The sequence below is a fragment of the Populus nigra genome, chromosome 14 (assembly GCF_951802175.1).
Source record: "Populus nigra chromosome 14, ddPopNigr1.1, whole genome shotgun sequence".
Lineage (NCBI taxonomy): Eukaryota > Viridiplantae > Streptophyta > Magnoliopsida > Malpighiales > Salicaceae > Populus > Populus nigra.
Window position 1 is genome coordinate 12,856,038 of NC_084865.1, and position 20,964 is coordinate 12,877,001.

A 20,964-nucleotide genomic window follows, 5' to 3' on the forward strand; every position below is an offset into this window, starting at 1 on the left:
TTTGGGGGGTTTGTGCTCTGTCTCATGTGGACGTCTAATTTGCTGCTTCGCTAATATACGGTGTATCGGAGGTCATCTTGGAAGCAAATTGAAGCCATTGGCCAGTGCTTATGTCGACTGTGAAGTTGGATGAGTAATTGAGTCTTTAATTTTGATGAGATTGAGAGCTGCAGAAGGGTCATGTTTTTTTGTTTTATCTGTAAGAAAAATAGGAAGTAGATACTTCTAGAGCATGCCAATCAAAATGAATTAATGAAAGCAGAAAAAGTTAAGGTTTGGTAGCCTTTTCTTTTATGTTTTTGTCTTTTAAAAGTATATTTATATATTATTCTTTTATGATTTTAACGTGATGATGTAAGAGGTTTTTTAAAAAGTTGTATTTATATATTTTAAAATGAAAATCACTTTACAGCACTGCGTCAAGAAGCGCTAACCATGACAACATAGAACATTCAAAGCGGTGTCCAAATTACAATTGCTTGTGCTAATAGTCCCTCATCGAAGACTAGCCTATAAATGTCATAGCAACACCTTGGCATGAAACAGAGCAAATATCTACCTCCTCCCGAGTTCCGACCAAGCTCACAGAAACCTTTGTTCTTTCATTATCTGCTTGCAACCATGCAAAACACAAAACCTCATGCAGCCTTATTGTCTAGCCCTGGCATGGGACACCTTATCCCTGTCCTTGAACTAGGCAAACGCCTGGTCACTAACCATGGCTTCACCGTCACAATCTTTGTTGTCACAACAGACAATTCCCTTTTAAAATCCCAACTTCTCAAGCAATCACCTTGTCCTGACCTGCTTAACATTGTCTTGCTACCACCAGTGGACGTTTCTAGCCTAATCACCCCAACTACTGGCATCTTAGCACAACTAGCAATTATGATGCGGGAGGCTTTGCCAAAACTACGGTCTGCAATACTAGCCATGAAGTTTTGTCCAACGGTTCTTGTTGTTGATTTTTTTGGAACCGAAGCTATGGTGATTGCTGATGAGTTTAACATGTTGAAGTACGCGTTCATGACTTCCACTGCATGGTTTCTTGCACTTACATTACATATGCCAACTATTGATAAGGCAATTGAAGACAACCATGTTAAGAACCAACAAGCTCTATTGATTCCCGGCTGCAAATCACTTGAGTTCAGGGATACGTTTGAGCCAGTTTTAGACCGAAATGATCAGATGTACATAGAGTACAAACGCATGGGGGTTGCGATGCAGAAGTTTGATGGTATTTTGGTGAATACGTGGCAGGATTTGGAGGGCACAACACTTGGTGCACTTGAAGATGAAAAGAGGTTAGGGAGGGTGGCTCAGGTTCCGATCTATCCCGTTGGGCCACTGGTTAGAGCAATTACACCAGGTCCAAAGAGTGAGATGTTAGAGTGGCTAGACATGCAGCCTATTGAGTCTGTGATTTATGTCTCGTTTGGGAGCGGGGGAGCCCTATCAGCCAGGCAAACAACCGAGCTAGCTTGTGGGCTAGAGTCAAGTGGCCAGAGGTTTATCTGGGTGGTTCGTCCACCCATAGAAGGCGATTCAGCAGCAACCGTATTTAAGACAAACCACAGAACTGACGACACCCCAGATTTCTTGCCTGATGGATTCTTGACCCGAACCCGTAAGATGGGACTAGTTGTCCCAATGTGGGCACCTCAAACCGAAATTTTGAGCCATCCATCAGTGGGGGGATTCCTATCACACGGCGGGTGGAATTCAACCCTGGAAAGTATAGTTAATGGAGTTCCCATGATTACATGGCCACTCTATGCAGAGCAGGGGATGAATGCTGCAATGCTTACCGAGGATATAGGAGTGGCCATTCGTTCGAAGTCATTGCCAGCAAAGGAAGTGGTGGTTCGAGAAGAGATAGAGACAATGGTTCGAACGATCATGGACAAAGGTGATGCAAGAAGGGCAAGGGCCAAGACTCTAAAATCAAGTGCTGAAAAAGCTCTGAGCAAGGGTGGCTCCTCTTACAATTCACTTGCTCATGTGGCAAATGACTGTGAGACGGCCTTCAAATACCTGAAAGCAAAGGCTCAAGGTGCATAGAGGCCACGAGCAGCATCCTCGAAAAAAGTATTTTGCATATCTACACGGACCTCTACATGAAGTCCTCTTTGAATTTCTATCTGAGATTTCTTTTCTTTTTTTTCAGTTGATTGTTACTTGGAATGATGAAAGATGCTCTCTCTCTCTCTCTCTTGTTAATTACTAAATAATCTGGAATAAAATATATAACATCTCAGATTCATCCAAAATATTCCTCCATCTCGAATCATAGTGTTCCAACCAGTCCACTCATCGAGCTTTAATAGGCTCAAAGTTGATCAGCATTATCTTTCTTACATCAGAACCGGCCGGAAAAGCTGAAAGGCCGGTGGAGACTAACATAGAGTATACCATTAAATGGTTCAACAAATCCACTAGAGTACTCCAATGAAGACGGGAAAATAACATAAATGCAACAGTAGAAACTTCAACTACACGACAGGATGTTCAACCCCCTTATGCCGAATGAAGAGAGTGCATGTAACGCAGCATGACGACTTGATACTAGATGCTAGAAACAATTAAGAGACTATTTCCTAGTGTGGCAGCTCCTATCTTTTCTTTTGTTTTTAGTTAATCAAATAGTTTATGTTTTTTTTTATTATTATTAAACTCTGTGTAATTATATTTTAAATTTTAATTTTATAAAAATTAAAATAACGTATTTTTTTATTTATATAAACTTACTTTTCATTTATTTTACATGTACTAAATATCTATTTTTTCACCGCAACTCCGAAATCTGCCACGATGTCAAAGCTTCAACGGATCCTAGTTTTACCAAAAGGTACGAGGAATTAGAATACAGTTCTGCGGTAATTTATTAACAGCCATTGTATAGTTCCTAATCACTTTCACCCACAACTTTTTCGACGTTGTTTTCACTCGTTCGATGCAGCTAAAGTCAAGCTACGCCTTCCCATCAACAGGCATGCAAGTTCGAAGTCTTGCCGTGAGAAAAAAAAAATACAATAGACTGAGGAACACAGAAAAATACAAGAAACGAAAAATATCAGCAATATGTAAGAAAAGTAGAACTGTAATAGTCTCTGCAACGATTTTGATGGATCAATATGTTATGTGGTCAAATAATAAGTGGCTCTCGTCTGTCTTTCACCGAAATTGCGTTTTGTATCAGTCTCCTTGACCATTCTCACATTATTCTCCAGTCTTATTCCAAAGTTCCCGTCCATATAGGTTTATGGGAAATGAAGCTCCAGAACAACATAGAATATTTATTGGTTCAGCATATTAATAATTTAGGAGATGCACCAATTAGTAATGTTTTAGGAATGAGAGTAAAGAAGAAAAACTCTAGATTAAGTTGAGATAAATAAGACGTCAATGAGTTCTCTTGAATGAATTCTGAAGTACGACGCTGATTGTGCCCTGCAAAGTGCGGGGTTGAAACTCAAAGCATTACAGGAGGAATTGTCAATGCAATTATGCTGAAAGCTGGCGCAAATCCTACGGGGAGACTAGAGGTGTCTAAGCCATAGAAGTTCTGATGATTAGAAATATTATTGAAGACAAAGGCGATGCAAGAAGGGGCAGAGTCAATTTGGCACTAAAATTAAGTGCTGAGAAAGCTTAGAGCAAGGGCTGTTCCTCTAATTCTTTTGCTCAAGTGGTGAATTACTTTACGACTAGCTTCAAATACCTGAAAGCAGAGGCTCAAGGCCCTCAAAACCAATAGAGATACTCTAAAAAGCTACTTGCTGCAATAACTACAGCATATCCATGCACCTACAACAGGTCCTCTTCGAATATCCATGGCGGTTGTGGCTGGGATTTCTTTTTCTAATGAAGAGGTCGGAAATAAAATTTAGCTAATATCATATAAAAGACTAAATCTATTTACGTACTTGGACATCACAAACTGATTTTGGAGCTTAAAAATATTCTCTTGTGAAATAAAAATAAATATGAAGTTTAATGCGCAATTACAGGCTGAAGTTCAATTTTCTTCATCTTACGTTCTTATTTTTTGCGAGGGTCCTTGGCTACTAGAAACAAGAATCACACCCCTATGGGTTCAGTAGCTTTATTCAGCCATGCCATCTCAGATTCATCCAAATAAGGGGCCAGAATATCCATACATCTTCCATGGTAGATGTTAAGCCAATTTATCTCTTCAGGACCTAGAAGGGTCAAGTCGATCATCTTCGTTTGATATGGTGCCTGGACATCAAGAGATCATGGAAGCTTGATATAGTAAGACTGAATTGTAATTGGGCTTTTATTCAACAAATACAAAAACCTCGAATGTGCAGGGAGGAAAATGGAATATATACAAGTTAAATCTACAACAAGGTGACAGAAGATTCAATCTTTATGCTAGCTGGATTTTCGCAGAGAAAATGTTTACCTAGTACCAAAGACAGTAGTTTTAAAGTAACTTCTCAACAACATTTATAGCACACCTTCAACTTTAAAGCTAGTTGAGCCATGGGGAAGGCCAAATTAAATATTATCATAAACTTTTCTTTGTACACAAACTATGAAAGTATTTCCGGAGCAACCAAGGAGGCAAGAGCTAGTAAAAGGCTCAAGTTAGAGCTTGGGACCGTCAGTCTCATACACTTCAAGATTTACTGTTCCAACTTCACCAAAAGAGTTACTTTTCATTTCTCTAAATTCAAATAGTTCTGTTGAGCAGTTGATCATTTTAACTCCTTGGAATATTGGATTAGTTTTCCAGTATTTGTGTCTGCTTACTTGGACTGGCAAATGATTCCCTATCTTTTCAAGTTACCTTGACTATTTTGATTCATAGGTAAGGCAAGTTATATATTCCTATTTTTTTCCTTTTCCAAAGAATTCATTTCCAAGAACCTCAAGAAACAGATTATTAGAAACAATTGAAGCATATTCAGGAACAAGTGACAAGGAAGTAGAACAAGCACAATCACTGCAGAAATTTGACGGATGCGCATGTGCTTACCCATGTTATGTGCTCGAATGATAAGTAGCCCTTGTCACCAAAATTGAATTTTGTATCAGACTCCTTGACGATAAGCACATTCTCCAATCTTATCCCGAAGTTCCCATCCTCATAGTATCCAGGTTCTGAGAAATGAAATCCAGTATTATACAATTTCAATGGTTCTAGCATAAAGATACATTTTTGGTTCTTGAAAGTAGAACAAAATGCATAGATATCATTCAAACAACATGTAAACATTAATAAGATATTAATAATTTAAGTTGAGATTAATAAGTCTGTAAATATAGATAAGCTATGTCAGGGTGCATAGTCCTCATATGATGGTCTCTTGACTACTCCTGAGCTCAATGTTGTCCCAGTAAAGTGCAGGTTATGTTACTCGGAACAATATGCAGAGACAGAAGTTTACAGAAACAAGGGCATTAGAGTAGGAATTATTAATATAATTAACTCAAAGCCAAGGTAAACCTAAGGGAAGACCACTCTGAGTATGAGAGCACACCTGCCAGAATTGATAGAGAATGCAACCACCATTATAAAAGAAGAAGAAGAAGAAGAAAACACAAACATATACATGAAGGAAATATACACGGATCTAAGCCCCAGTATTTTGGAGATATTCTTTCTGACCTACAAGAAAAGCAATGAAGATTATAAACTAACCATCCGTTACAGTCATGGAAGCTTGCAGTGGCACATTACGAGCATGTGGTCTGAAACTAATTAAATGAGGTCCTGTCAAGATAGTTTCAAAAACAGTAATCAGCTTATTTATCAAACTAAAAACAGAGAAGAAAAAAAGGCAACAGTTAGCAGCTGTTGCTCATTGCTTACCTTCATGTACATTTAGGTATGATCCAATACCATGACCAGTGCCATGTCGATAATCAAGACCATCCTTCCATAAAGGAATTCGAGCAAGAATGTCGAGGGCATGACCTATAAAATACAATAAAACAATGGATGAGTGAAATCAATATAACTTGATGTTTCACTGTAACATGGTTTACCAGTTGTACACATGAATACAAACAAACGACAGAGATAAAAGATGAAATTACCATTAGTTCCATTGGGAAAACAGGCATTACCCAAAGCAATGTGACCCTTGAGAACCTGTATAATATTAATTTCATAAGAGTTGGATGAGAAGGAGTGGGAAGAGAGAAAGGGAGTGCTTTGTAATGATATCAAACTACAGTAATCTCCTGTTCCATATAATTGAAATGTTCAAAGGGAAGTATGAAGCCACATACCGCAGTGTAGCATGCTTTTTCATGCGTTGATGGATTCCCAAAATGAACCGTGCGAGTTATGTCAGTTGTTCCATCCAGATACTTCATGCCATAAAAATATCAAAGGAAAATAAGACATCATTAAGCAGTATAATATTATACAGAGTTTGTGATTATAAACCAAACAATTTATGAACCTGTGCTCCAGAATCAAACAGATAGATGCTGTCTGGATTGAGCTCTGCACATGTTTCAGCATGTGGAGAATAATGGATGATTGCTGCATTTGGACCGACTGATGAAATTGTTGGGAAACTTAACCCCCTAAAATGCTGCCATTTGTATCACATAACCAAAAAAAAAAAAACCATCTTATCAAACTACTTGAATGAGAAACAAAAACAATATCACACCAAAATTAAATTCCGTGAAGAGATAAAATGAGCCTTTGCTTGTTGCCATTCTCACTTACAAATAGCTTTATTCCCTGAGTTGAAATGATTTTAGGCTAGGCTGCCATCAATTTTCATACTAGGAACCAAACTCTCCAGCCATAAGGAGATCCAGTCCATTTTATCTAAATTTTCACCATCATGACCAATCAAAGGAGAAAAACCCGAGCAAATTATAAAGATCCCCTATATACATTTCTGCACTTTACTGTTCATTAATCAGGTCAGGAGGCATAGCAGGGTCACTTCAAAAATAAATGTTGAAACTTTCCTATACCTGGTAACCAAAAACCACATGTAAAACACTACTATAAAGTAGAAGACGCTAAAAATCCTTAATTATGTTGACAGAAAAAACTCACTTTCAAATATTGAAGAATAAAATCACAACTTCTTAATTTAATTCAATTGATCTAAATTCATATTTGGCTCTCTTCCATAATCCTTCCTCCATCAACAAATATCAAACATGGCGCAACAGATTTGCACACTGCTCTTTGGATGATATATATCAATAATCAAATGTCAGTTTCTCCATGACAGTTCAAATAAAAATAATAATGCATTGAAACAGCAACTTAATGCCTAGAAACTGACAATACCTACTTTTTTACAGCATGAACAGAGAACAATAATACTACAATAACTTCAAAAGAAAGTCTGTTCCAAATAAGACAATTTATATCATCTGTTAATTAAACTTTTAATTTTGTTTGATGTAATAAGAACTTTTTTCCAAATGTATTTGGTGGGAATACCTCTTTGGATGCTCGGAAACCCTCCAGCTTATCACTAACAGTTACCTCTGTCAGTCTTATAGCTCCCCTGCCATAGCACATACCATTAATATGAGGAAAATGCCTCAATGTCATGTCAAGCTTAGCCATTTTGTGTGCATTCATTGTTCGGTGATCTTGTGCATGACACAAGAGGTAAAGAAAAATGCCAAGATAAAAAAAATATTTGGAAGAGAGAGAGAAAAGGGGAAACGATCATATAGCATCGTTTAAAAGTAAACTTCTGGCAAAAAGAAATAGTAGTCAGTGATGGCAATGATGCACTTTATCCAAAAAAAAAAAATGACAATCAATCATTTTGTGTGACATACAGACCAAAGCAAAGCTTGCAAAAAGTTTTCCTAACACTAAGTTAATAATTTATATATATATATATATATATATATATATATGAAAATAAAATTGAAGTATCAATAGCCATATCAGGCCTAATAATACCTTAGTGATGAAGCTGTACAAGAAATAAACATCCAAACATTCTAAAACCAGACATCAAATATTAATCAAATTTCTTTTTCAAAATGGGATGATCTTGCATCGCAAGATATAAATTTCCAGTTTCATGTCTTACTATAGAAAATGCTCATACTACACATAATGGATGAAATAAATGCAAATGAATGGGACAGCTTTTCTGCCACTTCTAGTATGGACCATCTAAGAGCATGGCTTGTGAGAGAAGGCTCCTAAAAATCAGCAGGATCCATTGCAATTTGGTACTAATAATAAGATTCCATTGGTTTTATAAGCTCCATTTCACATGCATATACCAAACAAGAAATATATACTAAAATATAAAATTAACCAGATGCGCAAAACTTCAGTCTATAATCAATCTCATATACACAAACATTAAATGCAACAATGGAGGACTTGTTAGTATGTTGACGTCATACTTTTTATCATTTTGTCTTGCTTGATACATAGATATATCAGCAGTCTGAATTTCAAAGATTGCTGTTTATTCAGTAGTAAACACAAACTTCTCCAATATTTTTTACAAGGAAAAATCAGGTTACATCCTAATGTCTGATGCAGCATTTCCGATATGAAACTTTTTGGATGTTCAATTGCAACGTCTAATCATGGATAGAAAGTAACAGTATGACAACGGAAAACTTACAAATCCTTTTTCTTATTTGCACTTTGCCCCTCCAAGAAGTAGCCTGAAGCCCCATATGATTCCTGCATCTGCATGTCCAAGACAAGATTTGGCATCAGGTTAAAAAGATTTTCACAGACGCTGGTGAATGTGTGAGTTCAAGCTTGAACACATTGAAGAGGATGAAACAACCAAAAACTGATTCATCAATTGTTACATCTCAGAGTTACCTGCTTATCTAACCAGACAAGATATTGCACAACAGCAGCACCATCCCGAACATGTGCCTTCTTTAAGCCATCCAACTCAACAGGGTTCTAACATATTGAAACAATTAGCAATGAGAAAAAACAGGCCCATATGGCGTGCATGAACACAATTAAATAGATTTATTGCTATCAGTAAACCGAACACAATTTATGTAGCTTTTCAATGAATCTTTAGAGGGACAACTGGACTTTAACATTAAAAGATCACATTGTATTGGCTTGTTTATGGTTACAGAGAACTTGTTGGCGTTGGCTGTGATTGCACTACCTTTAGAGCTTTTGCAAGGGCCAAAGGAGATTGTTGCATGTGCACCTTCTCAGAATTCAATTTTGAATATAAAGCATAGCAGCATGAACCAGGGTCAACCCATATCCGGTCATTATTATTTCCTTCTGCTTCAGTTGTACCATTTCCCGTGGTGGTATCAGTTCCTTTGACTTCAGATGTCGAGTCAAGCTGATCAGATGCAAGCAAGACCACATCTGAACTCACATCAGCGTAATCTCGAACATCAATTCCATTCTCCTCCATATAACGGTTTGTCTGCATAAGAACAAATGAATTAGGTATTCATAACTATTCAACCTACTAGGTTAAGCTTCTTTCCACAACTTCATATTTGTGTATGAATCTAGAAGTATGTTTGAAAGACAGAAAGCAAACATTGTTTTAAAGTTGACATGGGATAAAAAAGACTTGGTGAACACCAACATTTAATTGAGTGCTAGCTGAAACATAAACTAATGAAAGTGAAAGAATTCAATATAAAGATCATTGAGAAATCTTGGATATCAGAAAACAGTTGAAAGTTGAAAATATAAAAAAAAAAAAAAATTCTCTAGGTTGCAGAAGAAAAACATTGCATATGTACACTGTAAAAAGCATCTACAATTGACATGAATTATGAAACTGACCTCAGCAGACACCTTCTTCTTGTCCACATAAAGGAAAGCTGAATTGGATGTTATTATAGCAAATGCATGAACAACTGGACAATAGGACACATCAGTCCCACGAATATTATACAACCAAGCTACCTGCATTGAAGAAAAATTGGTTTAACATTTCAATATGTCTGAACAAGCAAATTATTTGGGAAAGAATGATATAAACTCACCTCATCAAGTGTTGTGACAACTATGCCACGAGTTTTCTCATTTTTGAGTTTTTCTCTCAAGTCCTTCAACTTCTGTGCAGCCGAGCATCCAGTAAACTCTATCGGATGAACCACAACTGGATTTATTTCCGCTGGCGGACGACTTTTCCAGACCTCATCAACCAGATTGGTTTCAGTCTGAACCAGTTTCTGTTGTTTCTTCGCAAAAGTCAGTTGCCACCTTTGCGCAGTATCTACCGATACACACCATGGATCAATCCCAATAGCCGCCTCCACAGGTAGATTCTAATAAAACCAAGTATAAAGACAAGCTTAACACCATATAAACCTAAAAAAAAAAAAACGAACTACTAAAATCATAAGAAAAAACATAGAAATGCTGGCTAAGTTAAACAATTAACAGCCATCCCTTTGACATAAATTCAATTCAAGAAATAACAAAATCCCAACACAGAAGATAGCAAAGTGTTGACAAAAAGTGTAAAGAAATATAATATAAGCCTCACATCAGCCACCCATGCATCAAAACCAGGATCCTCTCCCATACGCATTAACGTCCACTCAACACTAAGTTGCTGCGTTGCCTGTAAGAAATACCGCCCGTCCGTCCACAGCCGGGCATCCTTCTTTGTAACAAGCGCCAAACCTAAGCTCAAAAACAACATCATACACTTACTTAGTTACAATCTGGAAAAAAAAATCACAAGAGGAATCAATAATTGAAACTAACAAACCAGCGCTTCCTGTAAAGCCAGAAACGAATTCGCGTCGCTTGTCACGTGCAGACACGTACTCACTCTGCAAAAAAAAGATCATAAAAAGTATGATCCAAACATTGAAAAGTTTAGAAGATGATTGAAGTGAAAGCGTAGTACCTGATGATAATCTTCAGATGGAACAACTAAGGCATCAAGCGGTGGAGAATGAGACGCCATTAGAGACCTTAAAGAAGCTAGTATTTCTGACATGATTTTTCTTCTTGATTCAATTTTGAGTGAGTGAGCGAGCGAGTGAGAGATCGAAATGGAGCAGGGGACCTTTATACTGGAGATAAAACAAATCAAAGCGAGAATTGGGAACTGTCGAGGATGCGTCAGGAATTATAATGGTTGGGAGGTGTGAAATCAGATACTTTGTTCGAATCTCTTACATTTAGTCCTCCAACTAATTATTTAATCAATTGGGGTCATCTATATACTCTTACTTGATCGAATACTCTTGTTAATTGGAGATCGTGTTCAGAAATGCACGTGCAGTCACGTGCTTTCCCCTTATCCTAATTTCTCAACTGCCGGACATAGAAATGTTCAATTGCTGGTTTCAATTTAAGACAAGTTCTTGGACATAAAAATATTTAGCATTGTAAGGATTCAATTGAGAAGAAGGTATATAGAAAGGGGATTTAATATATAAATTGGGTAGTTGGGGGACTCGATCAAAAAACTACATATGGCAGGGAAATAATCTGAGGTTTCCCTCACGAAGTTGACCTTCTCATCTTATCGGTAACGTAGGTATTATTTTTTAAAATTTATTTTTAATATTAATATATTAAAATAATTAAAAAATATTAAAATAAATAAAAATAAATAAAGTTTTTCAAAATTGCTTTTACAAGGTTCCTTAATCTTGGTAAAACAGTAAATACTCGCCGTTTTATCAACGCAAACAGGTATTTATGCCACATGTAGAAAAGCCAGCATGGACTCCAATAATCTGAAAAATGAATCAGATTCCCTGTGTCTGTGTCTGGGCTGCTTTGTATGCATTCCAATGTCGAAAAAAAATTAATTATGAGATTGGATTGATGGACTGCACAATTCTGTACGCTGTTTATGAGATTAGGCTGTTCGTAATAGCATAATCTTTAAAAAAAAAAAAATCCTCAATTAAAAAGTAAAAGCATGTCTTTTGAATGTTGGTAACTTGGTACCACTAAAAGGAACTTTTTTATATATAATAATAATAACGATAATGATAATAAATACTATTTAATAAGTTGGCGTGCAATCCAAAAAATCCCATAATGTCTGATCCCATGTATGCTTTATGCGCTTAGGCAGCTTCAACATCACGCTTTTGGCTCGGTGTGAAGTAAAGGTGATTATTTTTTGTATGATTTAGTTTTTATAAAAAAATAATTAAAATTAATTTTAAAAAATAAACCGAAACTAAATTAAAACTGATCGGTTTTGGTTTGGTTTGGTTATTTTAGGAAAAAACACTAGTTCAAACCAACCAGCTCGATTTTTTTCAGTTTGACTCTGTTTTTTTCTGGTTTGGCTCTATTTTTTTGGGTTTGGGTTCAGTTCGATTTTTTCGATTTTAAACTTATAAAACCGAACCGGTTGATATTTTAAAAATTCTAATCAGTTTAATTTTTTTTTTTTAGTTTTCTCGATTTAATTAGTTTTTCTGTTTTTTTATCACCCCTGGTGTGAAGTATCTATGGAAAGTTTTTTGGAGTTATGTTAAAAATTATTTTTTAAAGTGTGTATTTTTTAAAATATATTAAATTATATTTTAAAAAAATATTTTTGATATTAACACATTAAAATAATCTAAAAATATTTAAAATTTTAATTTGAAATAAAAAAAATAAAATGTGATAAAAAGTTAGTTTAACCATAACCCTTAACCGCGCTATAATAAGTGTTTGATTTTTTAGGTTTGATTTTCAAATTAATTTTTACAAAAATGTATTATATATATTAATTATTTTTATGTGTTGATGTAAAAAATAAAAGAATATTAAAAATATTATTTTAATATATTTTTAATAAAAAATACTTTTAAAAAATATTATATACTATATTATCCAACATATACTTATAGGAGAGCAAGTTTCAAAATAAAAAGGCACGATGATAAATCTTGAAATGGTTAAAAAATTATACATAATGTGTTGTTTTTAATAATGTAGTTTGTATATTAAAAAAAATAATTATGTTGTTCTTTTTCAGTTTATATTATTTTTAAAAATTTGAACAAATTTTATTTAAAAAAAAAGAAAAGAAAAAGAAAAACACTTAATATATATAATAAATACTATTTAATAAGTTGGCGTGCAATCCAAAAATCTTGTTCTCAATCCCATAATGTCTGATCCCTTTGATGCTTTATGCCCTTAGGCAGCTTCAGAATCATGCTTTCGGCCCGGTGTGAAGTGTTCAGGGAACTTCTTTTTCTTTTTCTTTTTTTTTAAGAAGGTTAAAAATTATTTTTTAAAGTGTTGTTTTTTTTAAAATATAATAAATTAATATTAAAAAAATTATTTTAATATTATCACATTAAAAAGATTTAAAAACACTAAAAATTTTAATTTAAAACAAAAACAAATTAATGAAAAGTAGATTTAACCAGGGTCCTTAACGGAGGCTATGATAAGTGTTTGATTTTTAGGTTTGATTTTTTTCAAATTAATTTTTTTAAATATATATTAGATTAATATATATATATATATTAATTATTTTTATGTGTTGATGTTAAAAATAAAAAAATTATTTTAATATATTTTTTAAAAAATATCATATATCATATTATCAAACATATATTTTATAGGAAAGAAAATACTCACAACGATAAATGGTGAAATGGTTCGAAGATTACACATAATGTGTTGTTTTTAATAATGTAATTTGTATATTAAAAAAATAATTATGATGTTCTTTTTCAGTTTATATTATTTTTAAAAATTTGAACAAGTTTTATTTAAAAAAAAAAACACTTAATGAGTCAGGCCATTCAATGCTATAATCTCAGATTAATTTTGTTCATTTTTTAAAAGAAAGCCAATACAAAGCAGAATTGTACGGTCCCATTATTCCGTACTTCAAGCTTGTGTTCTTGTAATTGAATTACAGATTGCTTCATACTGCTTTTTTATGTATCAGGAGCTTCATATATCCATATCCAAGTCAAAGAAAAACAAAAACGAAGATCCACATTCCAGCTTTTATCTAACAGCATCTCTTCGCCTAGTCCAAGTTCATTGAGCCTGTTCTTCCCATGCCCAGTCTGCTTTAACCAGAGAGCATTTCTGGCTTTTCAAGCAAGCGTTGTGCTTAAAGTGAATCTCCATGCATGTCATAGTCCTACTGAACTAATTCTTGTATCAGTCAATGGTCATGGATACCTCTCCATTGCACAGTCAGCACGTATGAGTGGATAAAAAGACTTGAGTAAGTTGATGTCACAATGGCTCTCTGCTAAAATATGCCATGGAAGAAGAAATGAGCTTTTACCATAATCTGTGGTTGTTGAAATCGTGTTTTCAGTAAACTTTGTTTCTTGTACAGTTGGAACTTTCTTGCTGTGCTACCACACTGTAGGTCATCTAACGTTGGGGTAGATGTCCCTGTCCAAAGCTAACAGATTTCTTTAAGCATATTTGTTCAAGTCATCATTCAAGGACAAGATCGCACCAGAAAGATTCCCCAGGAAAATAAATTCCAAAGCTGCAAGCAAGTAAAGTTCTTCGTCCTCAAAAGTGTATGAGCCTAAACAGGAACTGTTTCGTGTTCTTTATTTTTAGATAATGATAGATATAAATGAACTATTAGCAACTCAAATGCTTTAAAACCATGTTTATTACAATGACCCGGTAACATGCCTCATAATTTTATTGAATTAAAAGAAATTTACTATGAAGACGTAATTGATAAAAAAAAAAGGCATATTCGGGGTTGTTCGAGCTTTCATAAGAATATATTGAAGTTGTTCAATCCTCTTATGATTTAATAGAAAATCCTCATAAATTTTTCCCGTGATTTTCCCATAATCTAGAATTCTACTTAAATAGAAGAGAGAAACTAATTTGAATTCATATTTAAAAGATCCTAAGATGATAACTTTAAATTAAAATAGAAATAAATCAAGATTAGGACTATTATAATTGCATCCCCATTAAAAAAACCTTGCCTTCAAGGTTAAGGTTAGGGTAGGTTCCTTTAGCAGACATGTTTATGTTTTGATGTTGTTGCTTTAGTTCTTTCAAAATTATTTGTTGAGTTTGTTGGTGTAGTTGATGCTCCTTGCTTCTGCTGTTGTTCATGCCTGCAATTGCTTCAATAAGTTGACATCCTACCTGGTTCTTTCTGCCATGGATCTACTGCTTCAATTTTTTTCCCATGATTTTTTCTTAGCTACTTGAATAGAAGAGAAAAACCAATTCAAATTCAAAAGATCCTAATCAATCAAGGCTACGGCACATACTCCCAATCAAACAAAAAATAAATCTACAAAATAACGTGTCCAACAAATCCATATCGTTATTCCAACAATTTGGAGTCATAAACAGCTTGCAGCATTGAGTGGAAAAGGGGAGAAATGTGGAATAGAATTGACCGTGTATGATCCTCCAATCCAAATATGACAGTGAGTAAAACAACAAGAACAATTACAAAAAAATGCACTCAAATTAACGTAGATAAAGGGATGTAAATGCGTTCTAAAGAGTAAAACATGTCATCAGGTCTGGGCAAGCCTCTTGACCATTGAGGCCATATATTTACCCTGATGTTCAGCAAGTGCCAACTCTGTTTCATTTGCTTCTCTTGAGCCATCCCCAGCATAAACTCCAGCGCCGTATGGAGAGCCCCCTCGAATGGAATCCATCTTGAACATGCCAGCTCCAAAGGTGTATCCAATCGGAACAAATAGCATCCCATGGTGGGTCAACTGGGTAATTGCGGTCCATCTGTCTCAACCCAAACAAGAGGATTAAAGCAATGGAAAACGATTAATATAAATTGGTTTTCTAGAAAAGAATTCATACAGCTCATTCATTTTCATAAGCGATCATAACAATCCAAACCACCATCTCTATAGCATTATAATCCTTTAAAATGTTAGGTCAGCAGAGATGACTTGAGAACAAAAGCCAAACGCTCTCAGTTATCAAAACAAAAGATAAAATGTCAGAATCCCAAAATAGATGCACTACATTTACAAAAACAGAAAAGAAACCAACTTTTTTTTGCTTATGAAAATGCATGATTTCATATTTAAATTAAGTTTTAGCAACGACAAGGAAAAAATATGCACCTCAAGCCTGAAACAGAACCTGAAAATGCCAATACAAAGGTAACTCAAGCTCAGTTTGGTTGGCTGACTTAGATAGTATAAATGTCTTACAAGCTGAAGGCATGTCAAAACTCCTGGATGCTCAAACTAATGCTAAAATGCACCTGGTTACAGCTATATATCAGTGTCGACTCTTCACTCGTGCCACTCTTCCAAAACCCCTGTTTGCTTCACTTTTATAGTATCTTGCTCTGTTCTTACTGAGCTATATTTTTGCCTCGTTTTCATCTCAATAAATCTCCTCTTTTTTTCCTTCTCTTTTTTACACTAATTCACAGACCAAAGAAGGTTTTCAACTGGCTATTTGTATAGGGGTTAAACAAATTTCCCTGCATCTGAATTTCCATGTTTCAACGATACCTCTACTTTCCGTGAATCATTCTTTCTTACCTAAACCCTCACCCAAGTAAAGGCTTGAATTAAAGAGAAAAACAAGACCTTCATAAAATCTTAAAGAATTTTCACATGGAATCAACAAGAACCTGTGATCAAAAGGGCACATCACAAAACATAATTATGATTTGTTTTAGCCAGTAAAAGCGATGCATATTCTAACAGAAACAATATTAACTTTGAATCATGAAGTACAAGCAGAGCATTATTAACTTACGCAGTAGTTTCTTGACCTCCACCTTGAGTCCCAGTACTAACAAAAAACCCAGCAGGTTTCCCAGCAAGTTTCTGCTCCTTCCACAACTGCCCCGTCGAATCGAAAAACGCTTTCATCTGCGCAGCCATACACCCATACCTTGTCGGAAACCCAAACAAAACACCATCCGCATTCACCAATTCCGCCGCCGTAATCTCAGGGATCCCAACATCTTTCTCCGGAACTTTCATTTTGATCAAAACATCATCAGACAACGTTTCTGCAACCCGATATAGAAAAGCCTCAACTCCTTCCACTCCGTCCACTCCTTTCTTCATTCTCTTGGCCAATCCTTCCACATGCCCATACATGGAGTAAAACACAATAAAAACTTTCAATTTTGATGAAATTGTGGGCTCTAGTGATGTGCTTGCGATATCATTAGTTTCCTCGTCGTTAACAGGGATTGGTTCGGCTTCGCGGGTGGTGGAAACAGGGTCGTCGGACACTGGTGGTTGTTTTTTCTTACTCGGAACGCAGCCGCCTCCTTTTCCCATTTTAGAAATCAATTCCGATCAGATAATCGGGTGATTTCGACAGTGAATTGGAGAGATAATGTTACTAATAGACAGAGCGTGTATGCGTTTGGATCTAAAGATTAGTCTTTCTTTATTTATTAGTGTTAATTAAGTCGATTGTTAATGATTAATTAGTATGTGATAAGTTGGAAGAGAGCTGTGGATTGACTTTGAATTTTAAATTGCCATGTGGTAGTTCAAACTGAGATCCCGTGCCGTGTTTAATGGTAATTGCGGTGCAAATTGTTTCGAGAGCATGCGAAAACGCGCGTCTGAACGTGTTTTTAAAAAATTTAGATTTGTTTTTTTTATTAAAAATTAATATTTTTATATTTTGAATTGTTTTAATAGTTTAATTTTTAAAATATAAAACATATTATTTTGATATATTTCATCATAAAAAAACATTTTAAAAAGCAACCATACTCCCAAATAGACACTTAAATACTTTTTTAAAATATATATAAAAAATTATTTTTAATATTAATATATTAAAATAATACAAATATATAAAAAAAAATCTCAAAAGTTTTTCAGAATCACAGTTTAACTATACTTCCGAACACATTTTTATTCTCAATAAAGGCAAAAATTAGTTCCCCGTCTTTACAAAGACCAATGGACAGTTAAAAAAATTTAAAAAAATTATGATGTTGTCTTTGCAAACATGATATATATTACAGCAACAAAATAAAATTTTAAACTTCAATTGAAATTAGTTGTCATATCATTTTTTTTTCAATTATCAGATCATTTTTAGATATTTTATAGGTTGATTTCACCACCATCTATTTATATTTGTAACAAATTTTATTTGATAATTTTATTATATTAAAATATAATTCATATATACATGCACAAGTATTTATACAGTCATATAAAGAAATATGTTAGTTAATTGAGAAAAATAAAACATAGACTTTGTTTTCCTTACAAGTCAAAGATCAAGCAGATAATCTCTAACTAAGCGTATATGATCATTAACATATTGTTCCCCAAGTTTCAAAACCTTGTTCTTTAGCTCAATTGATCTTATTTGACTGCGATAATATAACATTATTTCAAATTCACACCATGGATAACATGGGAGCAAATTAGGCAAGCAAAATTGCATCGGCTTCCTTGGTTTTGAAAATAACTTGCCCAAGTCCATTTGGGCGGCTAAACTTGGATTTTTCTACGATCATGCTTCGTGGAGTGCATTGAAAGAGTGGGAGGCTTGATCCAATCCTATAGTTTATTTTAAAAAACATTTTTTATTTAAAAATATATTATAATAATATTTTTATTTTAAAAAAATTATTTCTATATTAACATATTAAAACGATTTTAAAATATAAAAAGCTAATTTTAAATAATTTATTTTAAAAACTTTTAATGAAACATTATTTAAAAAATTTATTTCAAATAAGCATTTAGACTTATAAAATGAGCAAGGTTTTTTGTTCTTTTTCTAGACTTATTAGTAGCCCACAAGTCTTTATCTTTATGATGGAATGAAGAATTAGAGTCGCAACTAAGCTATTCTTGGTAGGTATTATTATTTTCATTCGATTCGGTTTGTATATATAAAAAAAAGTAACAAAACCGAATTTTTTTTATAAAAAAAATGAAACCGAACCGAAATCATTTTAAACTAACCGGTTTTGGCTCGATTCGGTTTGGTTTTTTAGAACAAAAACCAGTTCAAACTAGTTTGGCTCGGTTTTTTCCGGTTTGACTCGATTTTTTTCATTTTAGCTCGACTTTTTTGTTTAGCTCGTTTTTTTCCTGGTTTTTCGGTTTGGATTTAGTTCAGTTTTTTTAGTTTCAGACTTACAAAACCGAAACCGAACCGGTTGGTTTTTTAAAAATTCTAATCGGTTTTTTTCACGGTTCGACTTTTTCAGTTATTTTTTTCTCTAGTTTTCTCGGTTTTTTTTGTTTTTTTCTCATATCTAATTCTTGGTAGTATCTAGTATTGTGGTAGTTATTGTTTGATAATATTTTTTTATTTTTCAAAATTTATTTTTAATATTCACATTAAAAAAATTAACCTTTTTTTAAAAAATACAATATTACCAAGAAAACAAACACTTCCCTTTGATTCCTCAAAGGAGCGTTTAGTGGATATAATTTAGCTTGTGCATATTGTTATTGTAATTGTGTCTTGTACCTATTTCCGACATGTTGATGCAAGTAGACCTAGATCCAAGGAACAATCCAAATATCAGTCAACTCTGCTGGAGAGTTAAGGGAGTTCCTAGAAGTTGGAGATAACTCCTTAGTTGCAGGAGGTGTCATATTGCAAGTCCGGCAACAAGAGTAGCTTGTGTCCGATACTGATAATGGAGGAGAGGAGATTGGCATCACGGCTGTTGTGGAGAACCTACAAGATGAAGAGCTTTTTATCCAGTGCTGGAGCGTGCACTATAACTAGATGATCACCATATATTTGATTCGTGAGAGGGCAAACATTGACAGGTATCTGGTGATATGGCCAATGGCGAACCAATTTTGATTAGGCCTGTTGGCTTTTTTTTTTTTTTTTTGGAATTCGAGCCAGCTTCATTTTTTCTTGACTAGGTTTGTTTAGAGGATGATCTTGACAGGTAGCCAAGATCAGGGACTGGTTTGGAGAGTTGTTACAGAATTAGGGACTGAGATTAAAAAATACAAAGAAAAATTGCCATGCATGTAATGCCCGCATGCTAGGGCGTGGGACAATACTCCTCTTCTACCCACAGTGCGTGAGGAGGCATCCAAAGTCGAAAAGACTCTGGGCCACCTGGGTTGGAAGTGTTTTGGACCCCACTTTATGATCAGACGACATGTCATCGAGAGGTCTGCAAAGGATGAGTGTCATCGCTATTTTGGTTCCGCCTTCTTTTTCTCTCTTCTCGATTGAATGCCGCACCTCTTTTTTAGAGTTTGTATACTATTGGGCTTGGTTTAAAGCCCACTAAGTAACCATATATGGGCTTGGTTTCAACCTTTTATCCCCAGCAAATCAGGCTAGGCTTTCCAGCATTTTTTTTAAGAAACTCTTGGGCTCGATTTCACGATACTTTTTTCATAGTCAATTATGATCCGCGATATTTTTATTTTGTTTTTTTTATTTCTTTTTTTATTATCTTTTTAATTTGAATAAGTTTTTAATAATATATTGTTGTTTTAATTTTTAATTTTATTTAACTTGGTCAAATGTGGCCTGCATAAGATTGCGAGATATACATTTGTTAGTTTTTAAAATTAAAGGCATTTAATTGATAAAATTTTGAAAGTACAAACACTCAAATAGAAAAAATAAAAGCATATATATTCAAATAAAATAAAATAAAACAAAACAAAATGACATAAATCTCATCATCCTTAACAACATTTTGGTAAAATACTAAAAATTCTTAAATCTCTATAATTTATTCATTAGTAAATAATTCTACTTCCAAACCTATATAACTTTACATTGTAACGTTTCTATACCATTTCTTTTCATTCTACAAGAGCTATTGAATCAAGCAAGCAAGTTTCCTTTGAATTCTTCTTACCATATGGCCGAACCTACCAAGATCAATTATCCAAGTTCTTTCATTTCAATCACTTCACTTTCCTCACATTAATCCCATGTTTAAAACTTATTACAAGTTATGTTTTACATCTTTAAGCAAGTTATATAACATAAACCATGTTCTTCCTTACACTAATACAAGAGCACATAATTAATTATACATTAAAATTCTCAGATTTGAA

The 20,964-nt window shown here is 34.2% G+C and overlaps 3 protein-coding genes across 4 annotated transcripts; 1 reads left to right on the plus strand and 2 right to left on the minus strand.

Annotated features, from left to right (window-relative positions):
• The first annotated feature begins 498 nt into the window (after window positions 1-498).
• Window positions 499-2,281, plus strand: LOC133673124 (anthocyanidin 3-O-glucosyltransferase 5-like). The gene has a single exon (XM_062093780.1). It carries the CDS (start codon window positions 538-540, stop codon window positions 2,062-2,064), a length of 1,527 nt encoding a protein of 508 aa, XP_061949764.1. The 5' UTR covers window positions 499-537; the 3' UTR covers window positions 2,065-2,281.
• A 1,666-nt stretch (window positions 2,282-3,947) lies between these two features.
• Window positions 3,948-11,068, minus strand: LOC133673123 (aminopeptidase P1). The gene is made up of 16 exons (XM_062093779.1): window positions 10,860-11,068; window positions 10,719-10,782; window positions 10,491-10,630; window positions 9,985-10,269; window positions 9,782-9,904; window positions 9,135-9,410; window positions 8,828-8,914; window positions 8,619-8,686; window positions 7,457-7,523; window positions 6,444-6,578; window positions 6,268-6,348; window positions 6,073-6,127; window positions 5,846-5,950; window positions 5,675-5,746; window positions 5,009-5,133; window positions 3,948-4,245 (listed from the first exon to the last, which is right to left on the minus strand). Exons 1-16 carry the CDS (start codon window positions 10,950-10,952, stop codon window positions 4,084-4,086), a joined length of 1,938 nt encoding a protein of 645 aa, XP_061949763.1. The 5' UTR covers window positions 10,953-11,068; the 3' UTR covers window positions 3,948-4,083.
• Window positions 11,069-15,206: 4,138 nt separating this feature from the next.
• On the minus strand, window positions 15,207-17,349 carry LOC133672311 (probable NAD(P)H dehydrogenase (quinone) FQR1-like 2). 2 transcript variants are annotated; one of them, XM_062092695.1, is made up of 3 exons: window positions 16,679-17,349; window positions 16,459-16,550; window positions 15,544-15,682 (listed from the first exon to the last, which is right to left on the minus strand). In XM_062092695.1, exons 1-3 carry the CDS (start codon window positions 17,212-17,214, stop codon window positions 15,660-15,662), a joined length of 651 nt encoding a protein of 216 aa, XP_061948679.1. In that variant the 5' UTR covers window positions 17,215-17,349; the 3' UTR covers window positions 15,544-15,659. The 2 variants fall into 2 exon arrangements, with proteins under 2 accessions (XP_061948678.1, XP_061948679.1); XM_062092694.1 differs by lacking the exon at window positions 16,459-16,550 and having other exon boundaries at window positions 15,207-15,682; window positions 16,679-17,342.
• Window positions 17,350-20,964: the final 3,615 nt, after the last annotated feature.

What these genes read in the sequence shown, in the direction of transcription:
- LOC133672311 (XM_062092694.1), bottom strand. Translation starts at nt 17,214, where the DNA reads ATGGGAAAAGGAGGCGGCTGCGTTCCGAGTAAGAAAAAACAACCACCA. An exon ending in GGAGGTCAAGAAACTACTGC is followed by an intron (nt 15,683 to 16,678) that starts GTAAGTTAATAA and finishes GGGTTGAGACAG; the next exon opens with ATGGACCGCAATTACCCAGT.
- LOC133673124 (XM_062093780.1), top strand. Translation starts at nt 538, where the DNA reads ATGAAACAGAGCAAATATCTACCTCCTCCCGAGTTCCGACCAAGCTCA.
- LOC133673123 (XM_062093779.1), bottom strand. Translation starts at nt 10,952, where the DNA reads ATGTCAGAAATACTAGCTTCTTTAAGGTCTCTAATGGCGTCTCATTCT. An exon ending in CATCTGAAGATTATCATCAG is followed by an intron (nt 10,783 to 10,859) that starts GTACTACGCTTT and finishes TTTTTTTTGCAG; the next exon opens with AGTGAGTACGTGTCTGCACG. An exon ending in TTGATGCATGGGTGGCTGAT is followed by an intron (nt 10,270 to 10,490) that starts GTGAGGCTTATA and finishes TGGTTTTATTAG; the next exon opens with AATCTACCTGTGGAGGCGGC.